The 27,736-nt window shown below is 40.2% G+C and overlaps 1 protein-coding gene across 2 annotated transcripts in view; it reads left to right on the top strand.

The window, feature by feature from the left end:
• Positions 1-26,934, top strand: part of KREMEN2 (kringle containing transmembrane protein 2) — a 49,877-nt gene extending 22,943 nt beyond the window's left edge. Inside the window, exons 5-8 of one of the 2 annotated variants that reach the window (XM_039345818.1) lie at positions 12,728-13,060; positions 14,873-15,001; positions 19,051-19,123; positions 23,345-26,817. In XM_039345818.1, the coding sequence (XP_039201752.1) occupies positions 12,728-13,060; positions 14,873-15,001; positions 19,051-19,123; positions 23,345-23,642 (833 nt within the window). In that variant the 3' untranslated portion in view covers positions 23,643-26,817. Of the gene's footprint in view, positions 1-12,727; positions 13,061-14,872; positions 15,002-19,050; positions 19,124-23,344 lie in introns of both variants that reach the window. The other variant, XM_039345819.1, reaches the window with a different exon arrangement.
• Positions 26,935-27,736: the final 802 nt, after the last annotated feature.

Here is a 27,736-nt window from a genome sequence, read left to right on the forward strand (position 1 = left end):
TAAATGCTGGAATTTCTTTCTTCTTCCCTTGCCACCATTCTGTAGTTGCACCATGCAAGGGCTGGACAGGATTGTTTTTTTTTTATTAAAAATTCTCGTGAGAAGGAAAATGTGAAAAGGAAACAAGGAAGATAGAAGATTGCCTTTTCTCGGTCTCTGTCATTGGTCAGTTGGAGGAAGTGCCAGTCAGCTGACAGGATGGAAGGTAAAATCCTTGGTGAATCCATCACACTGGCATAAGAGAAGGTTTAAGTTGGATACTGGCATGAAAATGCTGCTTACATTTGGAGGGGTAAATCAGTGACTATAGAGAAGAGGATAAAATTCCATCAAAATTGAGTGGGATGGAATCCTAAGAAGAGACATTCATAGATTCAGAGGCATCTGAGCAAGAGGGATAGGCAGGGTGAAAAAAAATTGACAAAAACAGTGTCACGCTATCATGATGAACTCTTTTGTGTGTCCTGTGTGACCTTGCACACACCTGCAAAAGGAGATGAGCTTGCCTTGTAGCAGGTGCAACTTTGTTTAAGATGACAGCCTCCAATCCTGCAGACTCTTCTGCGTAAAATGTGTTTTCTCTAGTGGAAACTGATGCTGCAGCGTAACAGCTTTTATACCTGGGATTAGAAAACTTCCAATGTTAACAATGCAGAGATGTGCTTGAATTCATATTTTGCCATAGAGAGTAATAAATATTTGCAAGTTTCATTTGCAAGTGCCATAACCCTTATTATACAAATAGACCATTTTAGGAACAAACTCTTGCACATTTTTTGGTATAGGAGAGAAGAATGGTATTTGCTCCCATCCTGCTAGTTTTATGTTCTCAACATCTGGAGTGCAGTTATTTATTTTAACTAGAGTTAGTTTTCAAGAACTTTGCTTTGTCTTTTTTTTATTTAAGATGCAGTTGGGCTCTTTTCCTTCCTGATTTTGACTCTGACAAAGTCTGCTCACAACTTAGTATTATCTCCATTTTAATTAGTTTTTACAACCATAACAAGCTGGGATCTATATAGGAGCTCCTTTCACGTGTGAGGCAGTGCACTGACAGTTTTCCATAATTCAATTGCAGCTTAGAGGGCACATGACAAACACAACAAGGCAGTGTTTGCTTTGTTTAGAATATGTGTGTGAGATGCACACTGAGCAATTGTGGGAGAAGTGGGAGGTGCAAAAAAAAAAGGTTGTGTGTTTTTTATGACTAATAGCTCTGTAATTGCAAACTCCAACTTGGCCTTTTAAATCTGTTTTTCTCTTTTGAATTGTTCTTTGTTCCTTTAAATGTAATAGTTTTATTTTAAAAAGGAAAGTTCTTCTAGCTGTATCTTCTTGAGGCCATATGATTAGAAGTGCTGCTATCTATCACTTCCAGAGTCCTTTGCTTATTCTGCTGTCAGTTTTATACCCTCACCCTAGTCTAGTCAATTTCATGTGTTTTGTCAGTTTTACTATTCTAACTAGACTAAGACATTTGAAATTGACTCTACTTTACCCCAAAATATCCTAAAAGTAAAATAAATAGTACTGCTTTGAAATGTCATGTGTTATATACAAATATTTTGACCAAAAAAGCAAAACAAAAACCCCAACTAGCCAGAAGCATGGGAAGAACAGCTTTAATTAAAAAATAAATAAGTAACAGGACAATTGGAGCCTTCTTTGCATGGCTCATCAAATTAAGCACCCGAAAACAATAATAAAGATAGTCTTTGATTTAAAACCACCATTGGGACCAGAATTTTTATAGCTAAGCAAGGCAGTTGTTAAGTGAGACACACTTGATTTTACGACCATGGTACCACGGTTTTTAAATTAATCCAGCTTCCCCCATTGGCTTTTTATTTCAGTTGGGAAGGTCACAAATGGCAGTTACATGACCTCAGGATAGTGCAACCATCATGAATACAGGCCAGTTGCCAAGCACCTGAATTTTGATCACATGACTGTAGAGATGCTGGATGTTGCATATGCAAGGACTGGTCATAAGTCACTTTTTTCAGGGCCATTGTAACTTTGAACGGTTGCTAAGTGAATGGTTGTAATTCAAGGACTACCTGTACCATATTTGAATGTCTGTCTCCAGAGCTGGCATATATTGGCATAAATATTGGGGGAGGAAGAATCACATATTATTTGGTCAATCCCTTTGGCTGATCATTGGGGACTGAGGAGTTGTTTACTATATAAATAGGAAAGGTAGCTTAAAATGATCCAGCTATTTCACAATCAGATTTGATTAGAATTAAATTAAATTAACTCCCCCTGGACAGTTGTCACCCATGCAACTAGACTGAGGAGGAATTAATGGCCAATTCTGAGGTGACATCCTAAAGAAGAGTAGATTTTCTTTAGCATCATCATCTCTGATCACCTCATAATCTCTGAAAGTGTTCTGATTTTCACACAGATATACCTGTGACTACATGGGGGATTAAAAAGAGGCCCAAAAGGATGAGAGTGAGTAGAACATACCCTTGTCCAGCTTCTCCACAGTCAGACAATCTAGTTGTGCCTTCTTTCCAATGGCTGCGGATATTTAGCCATGTTTTATCTTGTTCTGCCAGCCTCTGAATTCAACAAGTCAACTGCCTGGGAGAGAATGGCTCTAATTGTCAAGAGCTTTAGCTTTTGTGCACCTGGGAATCCCTGCTCCTTATGAACATTTGTTAGTTCTAGGTAGCTCTGACTGAGCATGCTCGCTAAGGAATTCTGGGAGTTGTAGTCCACCACATCTAAAAGTTGCCAAGATTGAGAAACTGTTAGAGAATTTTAATTTCTCTATTGGTGAAAAATAAATCAGAAGCCCTCACAGTTGACTGCATTTAGCTGATTCAAATAACTTTATATTTACATAAAAATATTTACAATACCATTCTTCTTTACAGCAACATAGCTTAATGAAGGCTTCTTACAGAGACAGACCAGAGACAAACCCAGAGACTGGAAATCCAGCTCCTAACTCAATACTCTTTTTGCACAGACTCAGTAGCAATTGGCTGACCACATGACTCTTCCTGTTCATGAATATTCCAACACTCCTCCCTTCATGACAGGAAGACATCAGACCTATTAATACATTTTTTAATAGTGAAAAACCTTGTGCCACTAACCTGGCCTTATACTGTATATCATTATTTGGCAATACCTTTTTCTTATATACCCACTTATAACCCACAGCTTTGGTTCCCTGTGGCAAAATCACTGATTTAAATACTTCATGGTCTCCCATGGATTTCATCTCTTTATCCATGGCCTCCTTCGACCTTTCTTGTTCAGCTTTTTGTAATGCCAACATCTCTTTGTAACTTCTTGGCTCATACCACACATTGCAAACCTTTACCTTGCTGGCAGAATACCTGTCAGGCGGAATTCCTTTATTACATCGCTCTGACCTACGTGCTATTAACTGCTCCTGTGTCTCAAGTCTTTCTGGCTTCATGTCTTGTTCAGCCTCTCCTCCCTGAACATGGACATCTTCAATCATTAGATGAATTATTGTCACTAAACAGATCACCGTCATTAAGTGAGACATACCCAGAATTTGCATTAATTCTGTCCCAATTTTGTTCTGCAAAATTAGCAGACCTTGAAATTATAATTCTTTTACTTCCATCACTAAAGCGATATCCTTTTGACCCTGGCTCATAGCCCACAAACCTGAGCTTTCTTGCCTTTTGCTGTCCTTCTGATTGCTTTTGGAATATGTACCCATTCAGTACTTCCAAAAATTCTCAAATGTGCCAGTGATGGCTTTCTCCCATATAGAATGGCATATGGAGTATTATTAATGGAGGAACTCCACAGCCTGTTAACTATATAATTAGCAGTCAATATGGCTTCTCCCCAATATGACCTGCTCATACCAGAATCCTCCAATAATGAATCTTTCATTGTTTGCAAAACACCATTCCTTCTTTCAGCTACACCGTTCTCTGCTGCTGTGTAAGGATTTTTACGTCTGTGTCTTATCCCCAACTGCCTCAACCATTGTTGGAATTTAGTTGACATAAATTCAGTACCTCTGTCAGTTTGCAACTGACACACTTGTTGTCTGTATCTTCTCTCTACAAAACTTACCCACTGTTTGAATTGTTGTAGCACCTCTGTCTTTGCTCTAAGCAAATAGCAAAATGAATACCTGCTATAATCATCAACAATTACCAGTGCATATTTTGCTCCTCCCAAACTGGCTTGCATAGGTCCCACCAGATCTGCATGGATCAGCTCTAGAACTCTTTTTGTTTGTCTTGTGCTACTTTTACTAACTGGGAATGCCTTTGACTTCGATGCTTTGCATACTGCACAGTCCAAATATGTTTTGCATCCCTTCATATTTAGCCCTTCTGCAAAATCTTGCATTTGCTGCAAAACTTTAAAGCTTGCATGGCCAAGTCTTCTATGTAGAAGATGAACACATGAATCATGCTCTGCAATATTCTTAAATATATGGGAACATTGAACCTTTTGTCCCTGCAATACATATAGATTATCTTCCTTTATGCCTTCTGCACAAATATTCCCATTCCTTTTGATGAGACATTTCCCATTTACAAAAATGACCTCAAAACCCTGTTTGTCTAAATTAGACACACTTAACAAATTATGTTCCATCTCAGGTGCACAAAGCACATTGGTAAACTTTGATTCCAAATATGGAATTTTTACATCGCCTTTTCCAATGACTTTTGCTTTCTGGCCATTTGCCAAAGCCACAGCTTCTTGTGCTACTGGAACAAACCTGCAAAATAATTCAGAGTCATTAACAATTGTTTGACTTGCCCCACTATCTATTAGCCACTTGTCTCTGTTGTTTCTATTGCAAACTTTTGCAACACCAAAATGTTCCTTTTGCAAAACAGTCCTTTTTGGTTGCACAAATTTCCTTTGCTGCAAACAGTTCCTTTGCGAATGTGTGCTGGCTCCACAAATGTAGCAATTCTTTACTTGTAAAGCTCTCTGCTTGCAAAACCTCTCCTTTGTTGCAATTTGGTCCGGGTCTGATCTGCTTGTTTCTTCTCCTCTGGAGATTTGCAGTCTGGACCCCCTCCTCAGGAATTTCTCCTCCTCGGCTGCTTCTAAAATGGCGTTTTTCCTCTTCATTAAGCAAATATGCCTTTAAAGCCTCAAACTTTAAGTCTTGTTCTTCTTTGCATTCAAATATTGCAGAAACGGTGTCCCAGGTTTTATCTAAACTGTTCAACACCAATAAAACCTTCTGGGACTCAGGGAATTTAATCCCACGTTGTTCTAAGTCCAAAAATAAACTTTGCATTTTATTTAAATGCTGTTCCACAGATTCATCTGGTTGCAAACAGGCCCTGTAAAGTTTTCTTGACAACTGCACTATATTGCATGCAGAAACATTCACGTGCACAGCTCTCAATTTCAACCAAATCTCCTTTGCAGTCTTTAAATTTGCAACATTTAGAAATTGTTCATCACCTAAATTCAAGATGAGATAAGCCATTGCTTGATCATGGCTTTTCTGATCTGCAGCTGCAAATACTTGTGGTGGATTTTCAACAATATACCACAGCTCTTTTGCTTTCAGCAAACATTCCATTTTTGCAGCCCACACAATGTAATTCTTCTGGCCCAAACGAGGCACACAGCTTTCCTTAAATTCCTTTGCAGCCATTCTGCTAATTCTGTCTTGTTCTTATACTTTCTAAACACAGGCAATTTCTTCCAGCTTTAAATTACAATGCAGTCCTTAGTAAGCTCTGGGCCCATAACCTGTTAGAGAATTTTAATTTCTCTATTGGTGAAAAATAAATCAGAAGCTCTCACAGTTGACTGCATTTAGCTGATTCAAATAACTTTATATTTATATAAAAATATTTACAATACCATTCTTCTTTACAGCAACATAGCTTAATGAAGGCTTCTTACAGAGACAGACCAGAGACAAACTCAGAGACTGGAAATCCAGCTCCTAACTCAATACTCTTTTTGCACAGACTCAGTAGCACTTTCCTCACATTGGCTGACTGAGTTACCACATGACTCTTCCTGTTCATGAATATTCCAACAGAAACACTGCTCTATACACCCAGTACCTAAGTGTCTTCCTAACCTTGAATCCAGTGAACATCTTTTCCGTCTCCCAAATTCACTGACCGCCAACATGGGAGCTCTTCAGGCATATAGCAGTCATGCCAAACCAGCAATTGGCACCATGGCAATGTATTCCCACAACTGATTTGCAGTGCTAGAGCTCTATGGAGGTTTGGCTGGACTGTTTTTCTGTACATGGAAACTTGCCTCTCCACCTGCCATTTGCTAGGATTTTTTTTTTCTTTCATTCAACCGCGTTTGATTCTCAGAGACTGCCTGGACAAGTCCCTATAGTTTTCTTGGCAAAAAAATTTTCAGAAGTGATTTGCCATTGCCTTCTTCCTAGGGCTGAAAGTGACTGGTCTAAGATCATCTAGTTGGATTTGTGCTTAAGGGGGGGGGGAACTAAAACTCATGGTCTCCCAGTTTCTATCCTGATATCTTGACCACCACACCAAACTGGCTCCAGGATAGCCACCCTCAAATTAGCATTCTTTGTGTGTTAAATCCCAGCTATCAGAGAACCTGGTTTGAGGCAGCATCTGGAAGGAGTGGCAAGAGGGGTCAAATTGACAGAAGCAGGATGATGATATCAAGATGTAAGGCCTACCTCTTTTCTGAAGGAAATTCAAGGCTCCATTGTAATATAAGTCAAGGACTGCCTGTGTTTGATCTTTTTCCCTAGCCCAGGGGTAGGCAACCTTGGCTCTTTTATGACTCATGGACTTCAACTCCCAGAATTCTCAGGAATTCTGGGAGTTGAAGTCCATGAGTCATAAAAGAACCAAGATTGCCTACCCCTGCAGCCTAGCCCAAACCTTTCGGAGGCTGATCTAGTCCTGAATTTTCAGGACTGTTAACATCACACTTAACTAGAGCCTGGATGTTTTTCCTCTTTTTTCAGTATCCTCCCCTTTTTCTTGTAAGACTGTTTCTCAACTTGGGGAGGAGAATTGCATCCCACATTGACTGCTTCTGCATGCCACCATTGGTATGTGTCCTCCTGGTTGAGAAACCTCGATCTAATGGATTTCACAACCTTATCAGCGAACCCAATCTCCTAGCAAGTTTTACCATATCTTGCAACACTTTCCCACCTTCTTTAAGAAGTTTCCACAGAAGGGCAGGCATCACCCTATAATATTATGCTGACTTTGAGAATTTATATATGCAGGGGGGAAAATGCATATAAAAGGAGCTTTCCCTAATACCGGTAGTTTAACAGATGTTTTTACACAATGCCCAACAACAAAAGCACACACTGTGTATGGAAAACATGGAGGTGGATTTAGAAATTTGGGTTCCCCCCCCTTTCAGTTTGGGTCAGAGGCAAAGGGGAGTTTGTGGCTCCCAGAACTGCTGTTGCTCAGGGCACAGGTCAAGAACAAATGGTATTTTTTGTGCTCACTTTTTCGTTAACTTGAGGGATTGGCCTATGATATTCCTGCCTGTCCTCAGAGTTCCAGGGAAGGGCAACAATCTCAGGTCTGCTTCCAAATTTAATGGGGGTGGGAGGGTGGGATTGGGAAGTAGAATCGGTGCTCTGTGGACGTTCTGTAACATTGAGGTAGTTTGATCAAGCAATTGTACATCCCATCAAAGTGAGCTACTTAACTATGCAGAGTACTATTTTATGCATATGGTTCTTCAAAACAGTTGTAGTCCTGGGTTCCACCTCCCTCTTATCTCATAGGTTGCACACAGAAATGGATGAGCTTACGAAGCATAATTGTTAAATCTGAGCCAGCTGCAAGATGTAAGAATATTGCTTGCATAGGGAAAGATCCAACTGTTCATGTAGGTGGATCTTAACTTTGGCCAGGTTATAACAACTCCGTGGTAGTTGGATGCAATGCTTAATACTCCCTATTAATTGCCTTTAGCGGTATGATGTGGGATGTAGTACTGTAGCTGTTGACAAGCTCGATTCAGATCTAAGTTCAGCCAAGCGCTTACTGCTCAGCCTTAGGCAAGTTGCTTAGGCATTCAGCTTTCACCAGCCCTCTATAATCGTTAAGGCTATGCAGCAATCCAGGTTCAAAGGTCTACACTGAATTTGTAGCATATGTGGATGTGCACATAGCGTTTGTTGTGAACACCTTTTCCTGGAATTGTGTGTGAGTGAAATTGGGTATAAATCTAATAAATAATAAGTAGGATATGTCAGGGTAAGAATATTGATTATATACTAGCGAGAGGTGGGTTAAATTTAAAAATGGGAGGAACCCCTTTCTCCATTTTTATGAGAACTCAACTGGCTGTCAAGAGAAGTGTAGCAGTAATATGGAAGGCTGGAGATCTCACGTCTTCTCTCCTAGGATACGCATATCCTGTCCTCACCTCTTGCTACTTATAGTGGCTGGGCAATTCTCACTGCTTTCCAAGCAATACCTAATGGATATCTTCACAGTCCTATTATGTGCGTGAAAAGGGATTCTCATCAGCTATTTTGTCTTGCTGGCAATGACAATCAGGGAAAAAATTAAATTCCATAATGCAACTTGCTAGCCATAGGGGGAAGAGAGGGTGACCTTGAGGGATAGGAGGAAGAGTTGCTATTAAGGCCACAGTCAGATAAAAGAGGCCTCCAGAGCACGAATGTAGTGTGAATAAATGTCTCAGAAAAATTTCTCCCTAGTTCTCAAGTAGATAAAAGGAGGAAGAAGATGTATTCAGAGTTGCAAGATTCTGTTACTGTAACCTTACAATAAAGGTGTGTCTTGGCCTACATGATGTGGGTTTCCTAGTCTGATCTACCTTGAAAGGATAAGATTGGCCTTGTAACATAGACTCGAGGAATTTCAGCCTTTATTTCCTCCTTTTGAAAAATAGATTAGTTTTCAATAGTGGCAAATATCTGTAGCTTAGATGTCAAATCAACCACATAGCCAACCAGGAGACAGCACCAACCCTCAACTAACCTATGCGAGGCCCCTCCTGTCACCAGCAGTTCTAATGTTACCTCCCCATAACAAGACCCATCACAAGCCTCTCACTGATGACTCACACTTGGCCAATCACAAGACCCATCACAAGACCCTCACCCATTTGACACACCCACATCTGAAGCCCGTATAAACAGAAGAACACTGATAATGACATCCCCTAAACTCTGCTGAAGATGTTACCTAGCCTGGTAATGAAATGTTTAGAAACCCATCCACAAGCTCAGAGAACGAACCTTCACCCTCAATAGACCAATTTCACAAAAGATAAACAATAAAAGTTTATTGACAAGTTAAGTTAGGATAATAGGTAGTCCTTGTTTAAAAACCATTCGTTCAACCATTCAGAATTATAATGGTGCTGAATGAGGAGGACTAGCTTGCAATTATGATGTCACAGCACTTCAGTCACATGATTGCTATTTGTGATCTTCACTGTCGACTTCCGACAAGCAAAGTCAATGGGGAAGCCAGCAGGAGGTCTCAAATGCTGATTATGTGACCACGGGGCATTGTAACCTTTGCAAGATTCATCAAACAGCAGCAACTGGGACTACCCAGTTCATCTAATGACAGCAACTGGGACTGCCAGAGCTGCTGTCATAAGTCAGTGTGGTCATATGATGTTGCACTATACAACTGTGTCACTTACCAACAGTTTCCAATTCCAATTACTGTTGGTAAGTGAGGATTAACTGTGTACAAACAAACCTCTATTTACTATAAAAAACCTATTTCTACAATCAAAAAAGAAAAATTTGTTGAGTAAAGTTCTGGGCTCTCCAGTAGACAAAGCAGAAAGGGCCAAGAGACTAGTTCACTTTTTCTCCAGAAACTCAAGGCCCAGAAGAAGATTCCACTGTACCTCCATAGCAGTAACCAAAGATTGTCTGAAAGACAGTCATCTGTGAGTTTTTATAGATGATGGTAGAATCATCTTTGGATCTTCCTGGTTCTAATCTAATTAGACATTTTTGGTTGATCAAAATCCTTTAATATTAATTAGTTTAAGACAGGGCTTTTCAACCTTTTCACCCATTGTACTACTTTTAGGATATGGCAACATCTGAGTACCACCAGTCGCCTAGCAAGGTGTCAAAAACTTGATGACCCCCCCCAAAGGAAAAAAGTGATGAAGTACAGTTGGTCCTTGACTTACAACAGTTCACTTAGTGACTGTTCGAAGTTACAATGGCACTGAAAAAAGTGCCCCCCAAGCCACAGCCGAGCAAGACACCTGCCTGCCCACCCGGTGGCGCTCTTCCTCCTGTTCGAGGTTTTCATTGTTGTGAGCATTTCTATTGAGGATTGGCAGCAGGGGTGGGGGGGTGTTTGGTTTTTATTTCTCCCATCTGCTGAGTGGTTGCAGCAGGTTTTGGTCACTTCACATGACCCTGGGACACTATGACCGTCATAAATATGAATCAGTTGCCAAGCATCTGAATGTAAATCACAAGACCTTGGAGATGCTGCAACATTCCAGCTGATCAGCGCTTCTTCTGGGCTCAGCAGAAGCACCAGGATCAACACCAAGCTCCAGCTGGAGCCCTGACAGCCCCGAAGAAGCGCTGATCGTGGTGCTTCCGCTGAGCCTTGACAGCCCTGCAGCTCCAGCCATCTCTCGCTCAGGCTTGTGCGGTGCTGCCACTGGTTCAGCTCATTCTCCTCCCCCGCTACTTTTCTAGGATGGTTGCCAATGTACCACAGGTGGTACCCGTACCACTGGTTGAAAAGCCCTGGTTTAAGAGATATTGTCTGAAATCATAAATTATATTAAATCATTATGTGGATTTCTCTCTAAACAAATTTGGAAGGTCAGAAAGTGTTTATGGTTTGATGCAGAATCACATAAAAAACTAATGCTGAATTATCCAAATTTGAAAATAAAGAATAGGATCTTCTTTTTGAACGTCTGGGCCAAACAAAGGATAAACTCCTTAAGTCAGTTGAACTTTAGTAGTTGTTTTAAATATTCTGAGAGATTGTATTCTGCATATGATTTACCCATAACATCTGTTTGGTGGTATATATCGTTGAAACATGTACTGACAAAACAGCACAATCCAGACGCTTTTAGCAGGCTTAGAAGTATCTGGAGTCTTGAGATGCTTAAGAGATGCAGCACTTAAAATGAACCAAACAATTCAATTTTATATGGGATTTAAAAAAATAAAAGGAAGACTAGCTTTAATTACATATCTGTACTGTGGAATGGAAAGTGAAGAGGAACTAAAGAGCCTCTTGATGCGGGTGAAGAAGGAGAGTGCAAAAGTTGGCTTGAAACTCAACATTAAGAAAACCAAAATCATGGCATCCGGCCCTCTCAATTCCTGGCAAATAGATGGGGAAGAAATGGAGGTAGTGGCAGATTTTATTTTTCTGGGCTCAAAGATCACCTCAGATGGGGACTGCAGCCAAGAAATTAAAAGACGCTTGCTTCTGGGGAGGAAAGCTATGGCAAATCTAGACAGCATACTAAAAAGCAGAGACATCACCCTGCCAACAAAAGTGCGTATAGTCCAGGCCATGGTTTTCCCAGTTGCAATGTATGGCTGTGAAAGTTGGACCATAAGAAAGGCTGAGCGCCAAAGAATTGAGGCCTTTGAACTATGGTGCTGGAGAAGACTCCTGCGAGTCCCTTGGACTGCAAGGCGTTCAAACCGGTCAGTCCTAGAAGAGATCAACCCCGACTGCTCTTTAGAAGGCCAGATCCTGAAGTTGAAACTCAGGTACTTTGGCCACCTAATGAGAAGGAAGGACTCACTGGAGAAGAGCTTAATGCTGGGAAAGATTGAGGGCAATAGAAGAAGGGGACGACAGAGAATGAGATGGCTGGATGGAGTCACTGAAGCAGTAGGTGAGAACTTAAATGGACTCCAGAAGATGGTAGAGGACAGGAAGACCTGGAGGAACGTTGTCCATGGGGTCGCGATGGGTCGGACACGACTTCGCAGTTAACAACAACAACTGTGGAATGAAGAATTGAAATATCCAATTTTGGAAAAATCAAAGGGTTTACCTTTTTTTAAAAAATCATAAACATGCTTATTATTATTTTGAAGAACTTAAGAAATTCAATAGAACATATTATATTTTATATCTACTGGACTTCTCAAGTAACGTTTAAAAAAGGTTGGACATTAGATTTTTTGTACTGGCATTATAAATATTTTTTAACATCATCTTGGAAAGAAATGGAATGTAAATGAGATATTATATTCCTAAAACAGGGAATCTGGTCTTTTACGAAGAGGTTTGGCTATACCCTAAACTTAGACTTTGGTAAAGAGGATGATCTTATATAATTTGAATAAAGTGTATCTTCCTGATATTAAGGAATATCTGTTATCTATTTTTGAAATCTTTTTATTCCAAAAATAAGAAATTGAAGCAATATATCTTTACATTTAATGATAAAACTTGAGGACTGACATAATCTCATACCAATATGAAATGGATATTACATGCATTTGGATCTTTTTAAATTAACTCTTTTTATTTAGTTTATTTTCATCATTAAACAACAGAGTTTTTGTAACTGAATAGCCATTAAGCATCCTTTTATGTTGATGTTGTACTTCTTTGTATTTCAGTATTTTATCATTTTTTAAATTTAAAAATATCTAAATTTCATAACTTGAAGATGAGCTCAGTTCATCAGAGGCTTTTCCTTTAATACTGATTACAATTCTGTTCTGATTTTTCTCTTCCCATTCCAGTCTCCATGGGGGCCTGTCAGGGGAACTTCAGTGATCTGTCTGGAGTGATCTACTCTCCGCAGTTCCCAGATGACTATGAGGCCAACAGCAACTGCAGCTGGATCCTTTACCCTGCAGGCTGTGATTCTATAGAGCTCAGCTTCCGGATCTTTGATGTGCGTGATCCAAACGACCGCCTGGAGGTCCGGGATGGACACAGCAATCTCTTACTGGCCCAGTTTGATGGGCGCCGAAGGCCGGGTGCACCTCTGCTGTTCCCCACGGACTGTCTTTCCCTCTTCTTCCAATCAGACCAGTTCCTGCAAGCCCAAGGCTTTGCCATCTTGTATCGAGGTAGGCACTGAACTTTGGCTTCCTGGATGATGCTGTCACCTGACTAAAATGCTAGAGGAAAGTTATATGATGATGTTCCATAGGAGTGCTTTCTCTTACCCACTCCCCTTCTTTCTCCCAAGTGGCCCTGCTTACAGAGGGGGACAGGGGAGACATCTTAGCAAGATGAATGAAGTCAACATTTTGGGCAATGTAACCACAGATGCCTTTGACCTGCAAGGTGGTGGATAAACACATATACTGGTGACATCTTGCCACTGCACTCTGAGCTCGAATTAGTAGATCCTAGATCCACATGTGTTAGGAGCACAGATGGTTCCATCTTGGAACATCTTTCAGGATTCCTCGAGAAATCTATTACCCAAATATTGCTATCTGGCCAAACTCCTTGAATATGAAAAAAATGCTTCTTCCCATATCATTCAATCAGTCAGTCAGTCAGTCAGTCAGTCAGTCAATCAATCTATCAATCAATCAAAATCTGAATTGCTCTGGAAGGGACCTTGGAGGTCTTCTATCCAACCCACTGCTCAAGAAGGAGACCCTATACCATTTTAGACAGGTGTCTGTCCAATCTCTTCTTAAAAGCCTCCAGTGATAAAGCACCCACAACTTCCAAAGGCAAGCTGTTCCGCTGGCTAATTGTTCTCACTGTTAGGAAGTTTCTCCTTAATTCCAGGTTGTTTCTCTCCTTGATTAGTTTCCATACATTGTTTCTTGCCTTGCTTTCTGGTGCTTTAGAAAATAAGTTGACCCAATCTTCTTCGTGGCAGCCTCTCAAACACTGGAATACTGCTATCATGTCACCCTATCCTTCTTTTCTTTAAACTAGCCCTACCCAGTTTCTACAACTGTTCATGTGTTTTAGTCTCCAGGCCTTTAACCATCCTAGATGCTATTTTCTGCACTTTTCCCAAAGTCTCAACATCTTTTTTGTAATGTTCCAATTTTTTTAAATTACATTTTTAATTACATTTCTTTTTACATTTAATTATTTTTTTTGTAATATCCCCAAAGGATTAATTGTAGGCCAGTTTCTCTTGACATCCCTTTGAATCTGTGACACTATGGTTCTTTTTAACAGAGATGGCCAGAACTGATTTTGCAAGGCTGGGCGGTACAATTGTCTCAGGCTTTCACAAGGTCTGTGAAATGATTGGTTGGAACAGTATTTTTATTCTGGTAATGTTAAGATGTAACTGTACATATTCACATTTATAGAGTCACTAATTTCAAAGGGGACTAGAAGCTAAATTGATATATTTTGCATTGAGAAGAAAAGAAGGTCAAATGGACATTTTGCTGTTGAGCTTCTCAAAATTTTAAAGGCACCTTGATCTGGCTCCTTTTGCAGTGAAGTTTTTGCTTGGTTGGCTGATTTAACTTCTTGTATTTTATCCAATCTTTCTCTAAAGCAGCGGTCCACAACTTCTACTAATTGAAAAATGGGTCTCTCTATGGGGAAGACTCTAAGGGTTCAAAGGAGATGCTAATGAGCTGCATTTGTTGCATTTATTGCATCTGTGCAACTTGCCCTTACTACAACTCTCATCATGGCAACACACACATGCACACAGACAGACAGACAAACAGACAATGCAATAGTCCATGGTAACGATAGGCTAAATTTCATTAATAAATTATTGTTCTCACTAGGCCATGATTACATTCAGAATCAGTGTATGTTCATGTCAAATCAATGTAGCAAAACTAGTGAGACTGGTGTTACTGTTTAACATATCAGGAAAGCCTGAGATTTTGATGAGAAGTTAAGCTGAAAATCCACTGTAAAATCCTTCATGATCCTTCCAGGACTGAAAGCTTCCTCGGTCAACTTGCGGACCCTTCCAGGTGATGGATCCCGTCTGACCCCTACCTCTTCCGATTGGCTGAATTCAACCTGGACCTACAGTGCCAATGAGTCTGCCATTGGGGTAGGAGGTAAAGGATTAAACTGCGGGGGGGGGGGGTGGAATATTATACTAGGAAGCTGTTAGCTGGCTGAAGAATTCTGGGAGTTGAAGTCCACAAGTCATAAAAGGGCTAAGTTTGAAGACCCCTGTGTTATAGCTTGACTGGCTTTAGGCAAAATAGATTCTTTGACACTGTAGTTTTGCACTGGACAAGGAGCCCTTGGAGCCATTCTAGTTATGTCTGCCAAGAAAACCAGAGTGCCATTAAATTTACAATATTTCAAAGAGTGCAATTCAAAGTTAGAGAATACATTTGCAAGATGAAATGTACTTAATTCTTTTTCCTATCTATTTCTTTCTTCTGAATCTAGGATGAGTCAACTGTATGTACCATCTTCAGACTCATTGTTTTTAGGAGAATCCCCAAATCACAGAGCTTAAAACTGCCCCTGCCTGATTTTGCTCCCAAAATATGCATAATAGATGAGGCATACGAAGGTTTAATCCACTTTTTTGCATTTTTAAATCCTTCCAGATTTGGAAAAGGGGTTTCAGTCCCATCTTTGGTAATAGTATATAGGCATGGTTATATATACCTCCCTATCCTTCAGGAGCAGAAAGAAATTTAAGGGTCATCCAGAGCTAAAAATGTTGCCTATCCATCTTCTTCCTGTCATAATTTTATTTTTTATTTAAAAGCAAGATAAAATACAAAATTCAAAAAAAAAATCCAAAAAAGGACAAAAAACAGAATACAATAAAGATATTTAAAAAGTGCATAAAAAAAGAATGGAAAAAACCCCCAGCACATGTATACATACTAACTCCTCCTTTACTGAACACTGATTAATACATCCTATCCATCTTCTAAGTCAGTATTTCTCAATCTCAGCACCTTGAGGGTTTGTGGACTTCAATGTCCAGAATTCCCCAGACAACAGCACTGGCTGGAGAATTCTGGGAGTTAAAGTCTATACATGTACAAGTTGCTGAGATTGAGAAATACTGTTCTAAGCAGTCTTTCAGCATTTTCCCCCACAGGGATGATGTTTGAATAACAGAATATCAGAGTTGGAAGGGACCTTGGGATCTTCTAGTTCAACCCCCGGCTTAGGCAGGAAACCCTACACCATTTCAGACAAACGGCTGTCTAGTCTCTTTTTAAAAACTTCTAATGTTGGAGCATTCACAACTTCTGGAGGCAGGTTGTTCCACTGGTTAGTTGTTCTAACTGTCAGGAAGTTTCTCCTTAGTTCTAGGTTGCTTCTCTCCTTGATTAGTTTCCATCCATTCCTTCTTGTTCTGGCTTCAGGTACTTTGGAGAATAGCTTGACCCCCTCTTCTTTGTGGCAAGCCCTGAGCTATCGGAACACTGCTACCATGTCATCCCTAGTCCTTCATTAAACCAGACATACCTAATTCCAGCAACCATTTTGGGTATAACCATTTTCAAGAGCAATAATTTGGAATGGAGATGGATGGAAAGCAGATCCAGGAGCCCCCCCCCTTCCATTTATTCTTTGCAGAATTTCTCTTTCCCATAAATAGTTCTTGGCTTAAACAAAGAAACAGAAACACACTGGAGTGCACTAAAACATATTCCAAAAGTATCTAAAACATATTTTTCAAATGGATAAGAGGAACATTTGAGGAATGGGATCTTTTTACATTTCTGTACAAACTATTCCTCCTTCTGCCTATTATGAATTGAAGCCAGGCTATCCATTCCCTCATTACCACACATTTGCAATGTGTATTTTTCAAAATGAGTTCACTTAAGTAGTCCTCAACTTAACAACCGGTTGCTTAGCAACTGTTTGAAGTTACAGTAGATAGGGGGGGGCTACTTATGACCCAGATTCAAACTTCTGTCAATTGCTTCCCCCATGGTCATGTGACCCAATTTTGTGTGCTCAGCAACCGGGTTGCATTTATGGTGTTTGCAGCATCCCGTGATTGTACAACTGCAATTTACAATAGTTTTGTCAAACCCCTTTACCTTTGATTTTTGGCCAAACTGCATCCATGGTGAACTATTGGGTCACTAAATGACCCCGGTGCTTGCTCAATGACTACAGGGGAAAAAAAAGGTCATAAAATCGGGTCAGTTTTGTGACAGATCCTTTTTATAACCGCCACGACTTATGACCATGACGGGTAGTTTCCTTACGGTTGTAAGTCAAGGACTGCCTGTAAAGAAATATTTAAAAGAAAATATGTAATTGTGTATTTAAATATATAGTGCTCTGTAAAATGAGATGCAAGATAAACAAACAAAAAAAAAGATATAGTCATTGTAAACAGGTTAATAGTATTATGGAGAAGAAACAGATTGATGTGCAGCTCAGCTTTTCCTTTTCAGATATGCTAGCACAGCAACTCTCATAATTCTGAGACTGTCTGGTCAACTTGTGGAAGAATGAAACTGGGGCATCACAGTCTTGCAATGGACCACCACAACAGTTAGTTTCTCATCCTTGGCAACTTGAAAATGTGTGGACTTCAACTCCCAGAACTCCCCAGCCCCAATTCTGGGAGCTGAATTCTATACATCTTCAAGTTGCCAAGATTCAGAAAGATTGTACTAGATAACTAGAAGTTATTGCTTCCTTTTATTCTGATTTTTCTTTTCTTTTATTTTATTTCTATTCTGTCTTTATTATTTTTATATATAGCTCAGGCAAACATATTCAACACACCTTCCTCCTTTTCCCCCCACAACAATAACCTTATTAGGTAGGTTGGGCTGAGAGAGAGTGACAGGCCCAAAGTTACCCAGCTGGCTTTTCTGGTTAAAGTGAAAATCACAATTTCCCACTTCCTAGCTTTGTGCTTTAACCACTGGACCAAACTGGCTCTCTTTGTATTTTATATACATACCATATATATACTTTATATACATATTATGTACCTTATGTCAGTCTCTTTGTACTCCAAATTGGATGAATGAACACATCCAGGATCCTAGCAAACAACCCCTTATCTAGGACAAGACTTTGACTTTAATGCCTGGGGAAAAATAACAAAAGCAAGATAAATCAGATCTCTGTGCAAGAAACCAGGGCACGGTGATGCACACAGAATGCAAAATTAGCAATATTGTAGATATATGCTTATTTGGCACATCTTTTTTCTGCTGCCCTTATGGGAATGGGAAAAATTGTTTGGAAAACTTTTTTTTTTGCTTCTGTTTAGCCTCTGCCTTACCTGACTTCAGTTTTACTAAGTGTTGCTCTGCCAGTTTCCTATCTGTCTGTTAAGCCAGAAAAGCACACCAAGCTGAAGCCAAAATTTCTCAGCTTGGCATAAACTTCCATGATGCAGTCAAAGAAGAATGGAATGCATGCTGTCAATAGAAGGGGCCTTCCTTTGGCTACGTTTCTTGTTGGCTTCTGTTCATGCAAACCTCTCTCTGTGTGTATTATACATACCATACACAGAAATATACAAGGTCACCCAGTGGTGGGATTCAGCTAGTTCGCACAAGTTCAGCAGAAACAGTAGCTAATTTTTTGTTGCCCAGGCCCAGAATGGACTTCTGGAAGCAGCATCCAGACAGAGAACCGGTTGTTCACATATTTGAATCCAACCACTGGGGTCACCCCTATGTTCATGGCGAGTATCTCCACTTCTGAGGTTTGTGCCATGTTCTTAAGAACATTGACATCTTACTCATCAGGCTGCCTGGAATTTTATATAATTAGTTGCCATCTTCTAGCCTTCTGTCTCCTCCAGAGTAATCAGGTTGCTTTGCTGCTCTGCATTACCCGCCCCATCTGGAAGAGGTTGGTATTATTTAGTATATTAAATATGGCACCACCTAGTGGCAGAGGCTTTGCAATTACAGATAGACTGATGGGGCTTTAAAGACGTCCCAATTAGGCCAAAGTGAACCTGGCTTGGAGTTGTGTGATCGCTTCTTAATTTTTTTTAGTGGCAGGCAATTAGGGCACTTGAATTCCAACACATTTGGAGGGTACCAGGTTGAAGAAGGCTGTGGTGTTTAGCAGGCTGTTTGATTAATGGTTCAACATTTGTTGAACACCCATTGATTTCTTCTGTTCTTTTGTGACACAGCTTGGGTGATGTATACGGCCACAGGGACCTTCATCTTAGCCATCATCATTGTCTCATACCATTTGCGCAAGAGGTAGGTTCAAGCTGACTGGGAGATGTTGTGTAATTTCTTGTTCCAATTTCTTGGAGGAATAGAAAGGATCCCTGCTGGGAACGAGGAGTGGTGGTTTCCTTTCCTGTTTTGATGAAAGATGAAAGAAAATAGATTTTGGGGGGAAATAAGTTAAGGCCCAGAGATTGAAAAGAAGGGGTGTGGAGGCTGTATGGGTAAAGGCAAACTCCCTGGGCCCCCATGAAACAAAAGTTGTCATCAAGCACAGACAAGCAATATAGATAGTCCTCGACTTACGACCACAACTACAATCAGAATTTTCATCATTAAGTGAGATGGTTGTTAAATGAGTTATGCCTGATTTTATGACCTTTTTGCTGCGGTTGTTAAGTGAATCACAAGGTCGTTAAGCAAATATGACTTCCTTTATTGACTTTGCTTATCTGAAGCTCCTTGGGAAGGTTGCAAATGGCAACCCCCATGACATCGGGATGCTGCAGCCTTTGTAAATTTATGCCTGTTGCAAGCCCTTAGATTTTGATCATGTCATCGTGGAGACACTGTGACAATCATAAATGTGAGGACCAGTCATTAGTCAGCACCATTGTAACTCTTAATGATCATTGAAGGAATAAGTGGAGGACTACTTGTAAGGACCAGTCAATTGAGTCATCCATAGAAAAGAAAGAGAGAGAACAATACATAATAACTGTTAGCAACAGGGGCATCTTTGGGGATGGTGAAGGTCCATTTTTGTGATCACAAACGCGTGATCAAGTGTATAGGAAAATTTAGGCGTCCAAAGTTTGCTTATAGATGCCACTGTCCATCAAGAAAGTTGTTTCATACAGATGAAAGAAAGGGGTAGTGCATCAGTGACCCCCCCCCCAGGTACTGCTGAATTACAATTCCTAATACTCAGATAGCATGGCCAATGATTATAGGTGTCACTCAGCAACATTTGAAGGGCCACATATTCCATATTGCAGTTTTAAAAGAAAGATTAAGTACTACACTGCACTATGTTCTAAAATAATAATGTGCAGATACCAAAAGTCAGCAAATACACTGGATTTTGCCCCATTAGTCACCCTGGGAAATGTATTTGTGTGATATATTCATGAAAGTTACCGTGGAATCTGACTGATACTGTCGCTATAGTAATAATAAGTCCAAATGTAGTGTTTCCAGAACAAGCGTTTTAGTGGCACAACTATTTTGTCTCATTCCTGGAATTTTAAGCATGTAGATATTGTTGCTTTTTTTGTAGTCTTCAAATATTTTCTCACTTCTGATTGTGCCTATCTAAAACAAACAAAATGCAATAAAAGCCTTGCTAAGAAATAAAGGACTAAATACGAGGTAGTCCTCAAGTTACAACCACAACTCAGCCAAAATTTCTGTTGCTAAGCCAGGCAGTTTAAGTGAATTTTGCCCCATTTTATGAACTATTTTTGCCAGTTGTTGTGAACCCTACAGTCATTAAGCAAATCTGGCTCTCCCTACCCATTGATTTTGCTTATCAGAAGGTGGCTGGGAAGGTTAAGTGGTGATCACGTGACCCCCATCCTAGACAATGAATCTGTAAATACATACTAGTTGCCAAGGGCACGAATTCTGATCACATGACCATGGGGATGCTGCAACGGTCATAATAAATGTGAAAAACGGTCAAATCACTTTTTTTCCAATGACATTATAAGTTCGAATGGTCATTAAACAAATGGTTATAAGTCAAGGACTACCTGTAACTGCATGATATACTTGATTGACAGAATTTGGAACTCTCAGTTTAGAAGTATGCTTTATCAGCTATAGCAGGAATGTGGAAATAATTGGTTTCACTGATTTAATTTAGCTTCATATGAATTGGGTCCATTATCCTCCTCATCCTAGTATATATTGTCCTTTGGCCTGATGGAAGTGGTAGTTCAAGTACTATGAGGAGGCCTATGTTAAAATTTGAATGCTATGCCTCTAATGATGGGCAACCAATATAGTTCCAGGACCTTTCCCCATTGCTGGATTAAAGTGCTGCCTACCTGTTTTTTCCCTGAGTCAGCACAGAGGGGAAAAGTAATTAAGGGAATGGCCCTGAGGGGGCAGTAACTGTTTGGCCAACATTTACTGTCCCCCCCAGGGCCATTCCCTTAACTATTTTTGCTACCGTACTATCTTGCTTGCATCTGTCCAAAGCCACTGCTGAATGGCCTTGTTTTGATTTGTGAAAGAGGCAATTGCTACAGGCAATTGCCTCATTCACAAATACTATTCAAATACTCCATCTGAATATGTGACCAGGGACTGGGAAATCATCTAGCAAAAGATGGTGGGTGCAGCCACGCAATCGAACTCCATCCCTTTGTACACATATGTGGCATTGATGAATGCATAAAAGTGGGGAAGCTTTGATTGTGAGGAGCTTTGGTGGCGCAGTGGTTAGAATGCAGTATTGCAGGCTAATTCACCTCACAGCCAGGAGTTCGATCCTGAGTGGCTCAAGGTTGTCTCATCCATCCATCCTTCCGAGGTTGATAAAATGAGGACCCAGATTGTTGGGGGCAATAGGCTGACTCTGTAAACCGCTTAGAGAGAGCTACAAAGCACTATGAAGTGGCATATCAGTCTAAGAGCTATTTCTAAGTGCTACTGTGAGGCCATCTTGCCTCTTTTGGCCCTGCACTGTAGAAACTGTGTGTAAGATTTGGCTTGTCTTCTGTAGGCTGGTACTTCTACCCCACTCCCAAATTAAAATAATGTAAAATAAATGAACAAATAAATGAATGAATGAGTGAAAGACATCAGGACAAAAATAGTCTCAGGGACGAAACCGCAGGTGGCGATGTCCCACAGAGAAAAGATCTGACAGACTAATTGTTGAGCAATTTCCAGAAGAGAAGAGAATGATTAAAATTGACAAATGCAGGGAAACTAGCAAATAAGCACCAGCTTATTTATTTAGCCTCCTTCCTTCTTCTCTGCATGAAGAAAAACAAGACTTCTGCATGTTAAAATAAAGGCAAGTTTCAAAATGCAGCTAAAACAGGGAGGGATAAATATATCCCCACCTTTTTTTTCCTAGAAAATACTGGAAGGTGGCTCTCCTCTGTTCTCCATTTTTGAGGTCAGCCACAGATAGGGCTCCAGGAAGTAACGCTTAAGCAGGAGATCCTATACCATTTCAATCAAATGGTTATCCGATCTCTTCTTAAAAGCCTCCTTTGTTCGCGTACCCACAACTTCTGGAGGCAACTTCCATTTCTTAATTGTTCTCAGTGTCAGGAAATTTCTCCTTAATTCTAGGTTGCATCTCCCGTAACAGAATAACAGAATAACAGTGTTGAAAGGAACCTTGGAGGTCTTCTAGTCCAACCCCTTGCTCAACCATTCCAGAGAAATGGTTGTCCAATCTCTTGTTAAAAACCTCCAATGTTGTAGTACCCACAACCTCTGGAAGCAAGTTGTTCCATTGATTAATTTTTCTCACTGTCACCACAAGCGACCTCTTTGGCGTGTGGTGAATAAAAGAAGACCTACCTATCCTAGAGATGACCCAACAGGTGACATCTTCTCTCCCCAGGCCTAAGTTATAGCCAAACTCATTTAGTTCAAGGAATTAAGCATTAATGAAGAAGACTAGGCATTAAAGGATGAGATAAAGGATGACAAATGATCAGAAGGGAGGAGGCACACCATCATCTCTCCAAATTCTCCAATCACATCAGCAACATGCCAACTGACCTTATCTCCAAGATAATGGATCATACAAAACTATCAATTTTACACATTTTGAAGGCATGGTAGAATCATTTTGGTTTATAGGGGAAAAAATAGCTAAAGGCAATTTAAAAGGACACAGGTAGTCCTTATTTAGCTACCACAATTGGAACCCACAATTCAGTTGTTAAGTGAAGTGATCTCTGAAATTACGACTGTGCTTATAATCTTACTTCAGCTCTTCTTGGCTTTTAAGACCTGCAAAGGTAAAAAAAATGCAAAGACTGATGCCAAAGTTATTTTCTTCTTCACCATCGCAACCGTGAATGGCTGCTAAACAAGATGTTAAACAAATCTACCTGTATCACAAATCACCTGGGAAGGTGATGAAAACAGATGTTGCCAGAGCATGATTATGCTCTTGTCAAGTACAGTGAGGGGGGTTGGGCATGATTGCGTGGCTACTGCTGATGTCTTGCTATCAGAGTTAGCTGGCCATGTCACCTATTTCTCCCTCTTTTCCAGGACTTGCCTTTTTGTACAAAAGAAGACGGGGAATTCTTTAGTTCCATTCTCCTTCAAAGGGCCACGGAACCGCTGCCAGTGTCTTGGGGGTGAGGCCTGGACTGTAGCCTACCGACATACCCGTGTGGTGATCTGCACGACTCGTGGGGCCCCCCATCACCGTCCTCTGCACACTGGGGGTGGAGTTGCCGGAGGAGACGACGAGACCTCCTCTGATTGCTCGTGCCTATGCCACAGCTATGAGAATCTTTCTTCCACCAATCAGTCCTCTCTCAAATCTCTCATCTCCACCATCTGAGGAGCTCAGATCCTGCAGTTTGTGACTTTTAATGCCAGACAGTTAAAGCGGACTTTCCTAGATTCGTTAGGGACAAAAAGTCTGGGGCCTTACAGTGTTTAACCACTCAAGACCTGCGGCAGTGGCTCTATAATATAGTGGAAGTTGAAGCTTTTAGGCTGAGAACCACATTCCAGAAAGCCAAAGGTCACTTTCTAGCAAGGCTCCATAACAATATCCCCCCCCCCCACATCACAGCTTTCTTTGGGGCAGGAGAAGCCTGAGGGAGTGGAGACGCTCTTGCCATGTCTCCTTGCAGAAGACATGTCAGCCTAATTTAATCTCAAAGCAGCTTTTATGGCCCTGGAATTTTGTAAAAAGGTCCTGTTGGACAAAGAGGACTGGTAGAAATCCCCATCATACCAGAAATATTCCCATGGCATAATGGGAAAATGTAAGTCTGTGACAAGACACCTGTTCCTTATAACTGATGGAAGGAGGAAAACTTTGGAAGGAATGTACGCCTGGATATAGTAAGCTTGATGAATTTTTGGACACTGATTAGGGAAAACTGGTTCTCTTGTTGGTTGTAACATTGGTGAGGCATTTAGCTGCAAACACTCTGAAGACTTCGAGACCCACCCATGGAAACATTATTTACTTGGCTTCAGGGAATTTTGTAGACACACCAAAGAATGAGGAAAAGGAAAACTAGTTGTCCTGTGTTCTACAGATACAGGATAGATTTTGGAACTCTAAGCCTTCATTAAATTATTTTCGAACTGGCAAGGATGCTTCTGTGTCATCAGCTCTGTTGTGCTGTGATTCAGAGCTTGACAGATTTTCTGCTTTCCTGGACTGGGTAGGAGATACACTGGATCGTCCATTTTTCATTGAACATGATTCATTTCTCTGAGTGTTTTGTCATTAGCAGTGAGAAACCAAGAGATCTTGAATAAAAGGACAGGTTCTGGAAGAAAGTGAAGAACATTGGTATTTACCTTTACTTTCGGTAATCCTGTTTCAGATTCCTGGTTTCCTACTGGACCTGCAGTGTGTTTGGGGTGAGGTGTGGTGGGGTTGTCTCTAATGCCCCATGAGCCCTGCAGCTGTAGCCAAGTCTTGGATGGGTATGCATCCATGCTGTTCTTTTTTTTAAAAAAGGGTACAGAATATAGGGTAGCAACCAAAATCCTTAGGAGCTTTGAGCAATTCCCAAATAAGTTTTTTTTTTTACAATGTTGAGATAAATTTCATGAGGAGGAAAAGGTGAGCAAGATAGGCAATAACTGTATAAAATTAGGCAGAATGGATAATCACCTATAGTAGAACATGAGTACATGCAGTGAAGCTGAACTGATAGAGGAAATATCAGAGTTCTTCATGTCACAAAGTAAATCCTAACTAATAGGACAGAATCTGCTGCATACAAATAGTGTGTTGTTTTACTGAATTCATCATCACAGTGGTGATGATGAGGCTGTTAGCAGATCTTTGTGCCAAATTCTTTCAGTATTCCTTCCCTAGTCATAATGGTTGCCAGCACAGAATGGTTTAAAAGAAGGGGACAGAGTAACCTCCTACTGTTTGGAGTACCCATTGGCATCTGGTTAGCCACAATGTGAAACAGAATCCAGGGCAACTATGCCATTGATTTAATGCAGTGTGTTTCAAAGTTGGAAACTTTTAAGATGAGTAGATTTCAACTCCCATGCTGGCTAGGGGATTCTGGGAGTTGAAGCCCACATATCTTAAAGCTGCCAAGTTTGTAAACCCGATATAACCTATCAGGCTTTTAATAATGTATTATCTTTAGAAAAGAGCAAGAGAAGACCTTATTCTTTCAACATCTATGAAGGTCAGCTTTTTGGAGGGTGATCCATTAGCTCTTGTAATTCTGCAGCTGAGAATGGAGTTTCAGACTGGGTGTGTAGAATCTGCTCCAGCTATTAACTCAAAAACAATATCCCCTAGATTTTTCCATCCTATGCCCTCCAACTTATTGTTATACACTTTTCCCAAGGTTTAGTACAAATCAGACCAACACAACAGTTACAAAAATATATTATTATAAAATTAGTTGATAATTAATAGCCATACCTATAAACAAAGATTAAGGGAAACTAGGAATTACAATCCTAGCATTTTTGGAGACTATCAGGTTTGGGAAAGAGTGATGTAAAGGATTTGTTTGAAAGGGCATCCTTTGTGTGTCCCAGGAAGGGAACAATATTAATTAGAGAAAATCTGTTTGTGTGTGCTTTGTGTGCATGTATGTGTGTGTGTGTATGTGTGTAATTCTTCAGGAACAGAATGTACAGAATGTTTCAGTTCCAATCATTTTAATTTCAGGATCTTCAGCCATGTTTACATATGTGCCACTGTGTCAATAATAGGAACAAGAGCCCAGCCTTTGAAACTCTTCAATGACTTGTAAAAAGATGAGTCCAGACATTTTTAAGATTGAAAGAGAACAGTGTGCTTCTTTGCCTAAAGACAATCTCAAATCCCCTTATATATTTTGAATGTTATAGTTGTGCTGTCGCCAAGACTAAATCTAAATCTAAGACTGACTCCAGGAGCTGTGGGCTTAGCCCTCAAGCATGTGAAACAACAAAAGTGCCTCTGAACATCCGTAAAGTGCTTTCCCTCAACAATTAGCAACTACGTCAAGGGCCTAGGGCAGCATTGTAAAAGAAGGGCTAGCAGATTTGTCGCTTGACAGGCTCCACTCAATGTTGGTTAGCTCTCAGTCTTAGAATCATTTTGTGGCAACTGGAAATGATTACAAGGCACCATTTCCAATTTCCTGGAAGGATGCTGAAATGGTATTCTAGGAAGTGTGGATAGCAGTCCATTGGACAGTTTTAAATACCAAACCATTCATGGAATGAGATTCTTTTTCACAAAAAGGGACCTAGGTTAATGCCCCATTCTTTCTCCATTTTTTTAAAGGTTTACTGAATCCCTAGGGCCTTATTTTAGAAATATTAACTGCAAAGTCTATATTCAAATATATTTGGTATTTGTTCTGTCCTTTCAATGAATTAAATCCATATCCGAAACTTTATCAGGCCAACTCCTCTTGTCATCCTCTTGTATATAATTGAAATTTGTTTAATTATTTAACTTATTATGAAATAATTGTGCTGCATGTATATTAAGGAAAACATAATAAAGCAGGTAGCCATTAAAATTAATTGTGTGATCTGCATATGGGCCTGATCTGAAAGTACAGATTGGTTTATTTAAGGAAACAGGTTCATGTTCAGAAGTGAGCTTTGTATACAAGAGTAAATCTTTTAAAAATGTTCCTACTGAAATGAAAATTGCCTTCTTTCCTGGAGGACGATAGAATCTACCATACACAAGGAAAACAAGTCATCTTGCTGATACCAGCATTCTGGTGATGGTGTAACACAATCTGCTGAAGAACCCAGCTGCTCTGCAAGCTTCAGAAAAACATTATTCTGTGTGCATCAGGGGAAAGAGACATTGGGCCTTCCATGACCTTCAGCCAGGGAATAGAGAAGCTGATGCCCTCTCTGCATCCCTGTCTCCTACGCTATTTAGCAAGTTTCTGAAAACAGTTTGCAAACCCCATTTGGTGTGATCAGTACAAAAAAAGAGTTGACTTAGTTGACTGGGAATGGTTTGCAAAACCAACAAATTCTGGTATAGCAAGTTTCATATCCTGCCAATCCCTCAATTCCATAGTATACACGTACAGCTTGCATCAATGAGATATACCAGATGTTCCAGAAATGCATATATTGTATTAATTAAATGCTAAAGGCAGGGATGTTAATTACCTTAGACTTTCACAGTAACAGATCAACACCTTGGAACAAGTTGTATCTGAAGTACACTTTTTCTTGACCCACTTTGCATTTAGAAAGACCCCAAATCCTACTTTATTTCAATGGGCTTTAGGACTATAGTTTGATTGTAGGCAATCACAGATGATTTTCATGGTTATTTTTAATTGAAATGTTATAGGTAAACCCCACTTAATGTCTATTCATTTAGTGACTGTTCACAGCTATGACAGCACTGAAAAAAAAGACCTATGATCAATCCTCACACTTATGACTGTCACAGCATTCTGAAGTCAC

This window comes from Crotalus tigris, unplaced genomic scaffold (genome assembly GCF_016545835.1).
Source record: "Crotalus tigris isolate CLP2741 ecotype Arizona unplaced genomic scaffold, ASM1654583v1 scf7180000017977.1317863, whole genome shotgun sequence".
In the NCBI taxonomy this organism is placed as follows: domain Eukaryota; kingdom Metazoa; phylum Chordata; class Lepidosauria; order Squamata; family Viperidae; genus Crotalus; species Crotalus tigris.